We start from the raw sequence: 2,465 nt of genomic DNA on the forward strand, positions 1-2,465 counted from the left end.
ACCGTACCACCCCTCGACCAGTAGGGATATTTTTGGTCTACAGCTGTTGTATTCATTGTGTTGTAAGACGAGTGTGAGTGTGTAGCTAGTGGTTGTAAGGAAACCCGGCCACCGTAGCAGCTACAATTAGCTGCTTGTGCTTTGTGGTTAAAGGTCGGCTAAATGAGTGAGTCTCCTCTGCTGAGACTCTGCTGATTCAGCAGCTCGGGTCAAACGAGGACACCGCCGCTGTCCCTCATTCACTCACTAATGATTCACTTTCTCCTTTACACTCTGCATCACTCTGTTTTCTCTGACTTAATTAAATTATTCTCCCCTTGGGTCCCCCCTTGAGGTGTTGTGTGCCATCTTTGTCCTCAACTTCCCCCCCGTTTCCTCCCCTTCACATGACTCATTTGTACATTTGTCTTTATTTGTCTATCAAGGCGTGCAGTGGAGGAGCTCCTAAGGGAGACTGACAGGGCTCGGGTGAGAGCAGAGACCATGGGCCCTGCAGGATGGTGAGCACTGTGTTTGACATGCCATCTGTATCAGCCTGCACACATCTGTCACTTGTTGACATTTGACTGTTACTTATCAGCCGAGCTGTACATTTTTGTTCTTTGAGTGTATTTGTGGTGTGTAGTCTGTGCACAGTTTGTCTTGTTTCTATACTATGTTCTCCACTGTTTATGTCCTCAATAGCTACTGTGCTCTTGTAGCATATGTAGCAACTCTATTTTAATGTTTTACTAAAATGTGTTTACTACTTTCTGCAGTTGAATACTAACTTTCTATATTGTTGTAGATGAGTGAAATGAACATGATTATAGCCAATTTACTAATGTTTTGTCGATTGTATTGTGTGTAATTATTTACCATCCCTCGATGTCTTCATAATGATACTGATAAATGTTGAGACATTTGATTTTGCCGGTCTACCCAGCTAAATGCATTGTTTACTTACCCTAGTTCTTCATTTTCTCTTTCTGAATGTGTCATGAAATGGATTGCTATTAGTTAGTTAAGTTGTATTTAATCAGGAAGTCTCCTTGAGATCAAGATCTCTTTTACAGGCAAAACCTGAGAACAACTTACATGTAACACAACATTAAAAACAAGACAATTCAGTCACACAAAGCAGTCATCATCACACACACAGGCACACTTATGGAAACAATCCCAACTATTATTAAAAATATAATTCCCTCAGAGGAATGATTTATGATCTAGTGTCATGGTTATTAACTCTGATGTGAAATAGGCTGTCTCAGTAGCTTAGTTAGCATGGCCTTTGTAAATTAAAAGGTGCTGAAGCCCTCTGGAAGCCAGCGATGACCATCCACAGGTTTGGGAGATAAGTGTAACAAGTGTAAGCTGTCAGACATCTGAGTTAAAAACGTTTTGTCTGTGTATTCCTCTGTCAGGTTGAAGTGTCCCCTGCGGAGCACCAACAAGCGCTTCCTCCTCAACACCCTGCGCTCCACCGGCCTGCAGCGGCGCACCGGAGAGCCCAGAGACGGACAGTCCACCACCAGAGGGCGCCTGAGGAGCGACTCCCCGGACAGAAGCCGCGACCACAGCAGAACACCTCCCGGAGACAGCAGAAGTAAAGGAGAACACACGGACCATAAACACCATCACAGGGACAGCTGCAATAACAAAGATAAGAATCAGGATAGAGACAAAGAGAGAAGTTACAGGCACAAAGACAACAGAGACCGGAGACACGGGAGGGACGGCCAGGACAGAGACAGACACACTTCATGAGTAAAGACTTCTGTCCAGGCGAGGAACACTGCTTTTTTTTTTTTTTTTACAAAGGCCACTCCCCGTCCTGTGAGCACAGAGGTAGACGCTCCTGAAACTGCTCTCTGACCAGCTAACACACCTCACAGACCTACTGTTCACCGGGCTCCATAGAAGAAAGAGCCAGACAAGTTTCATTCCTGCTGATGGAGAATTGTCTTACATGGTAGTTTACTGACAGTTCACCATTTTGTAGTTTTGAGGTTTATTTGATTCCCTTAAATCGCTCATACAGCCAGAAGCAACATAAAGTCATTTGAAAATATTCTTTTTTTCCGGATTTTATTGGAGTAAATAAACTCAAGTGGCCGTTATATCTCAGGAAACCACGAGGACTGTTTTTTCAGCCATCATTTTAGTGCCCTCCCCTCTCACATGACTCATAGTTTGGTGTAATTCTGTTTCACCTACAGTAGAGGAGGTCTGATTTCAATTAGAATCTCATTACCATTCTTCTGTCATTATTCATCGGTCATAATGTTTACATAAGCCATGCTGCTGTCGCCACTGGGTAAGCACATTTTATCGCGTGTCCAACGTTTTGACATGTGGACCTATATACCGGCTATCAGAAACGGGTTTGTTTGTCAAAGGAGAAAAAAAGTCTTGTTTTCCTGACACTCCTACGTGTGCAAGAGTCCTCTGAACAAGTGGTCTCCAGTGATGCATTAATAGTA

At 43.6% G+C, this 2,465-nt stretch overlaps 1 protein-coding gene across 1 annotated transcript; it reads left to right on the forward strand.

The window, feature by feature from the left end:
- The first annotated feature begins 445 nt into the window (after nt 1-445).
- On the forward strand, nt 446-2,104 carry LOC139304199 (uncharacterized). The gene is made up of 2 exons (XM_070928085.1): nt 446-500; nt 1,407-2,104. The coding sequence occupies exons 1-2, from the start codon at nt 484-486 to the stop codon at nt 1,747-1,749; spliced, it is 360 nt and encodes a 119-aa protein (XP_070784186.1). The 5' UTR covers nt 446-483; the 3' UTR covers nt 1,750-2,104.
- Nucleotides 2,105-2,465: the final 361 nt, after the last annotated feature.

The sequence above is a fragment of the Enoplosus armatus genome, chromosome 21 (genome assembly GCF_043641665.1).
Source record: "Enoplosus armatus isolate fEnoArm2 chromosome 21, fEnoArm2.hap1, whole genome shotgun sequence".
Lineage (NCBI taxonomy): Eukaryota > Metazoa > Chordata > Actinopteri > Centrarchiformes > Enoplosidae > Enoplosus > Enoplosus armatus.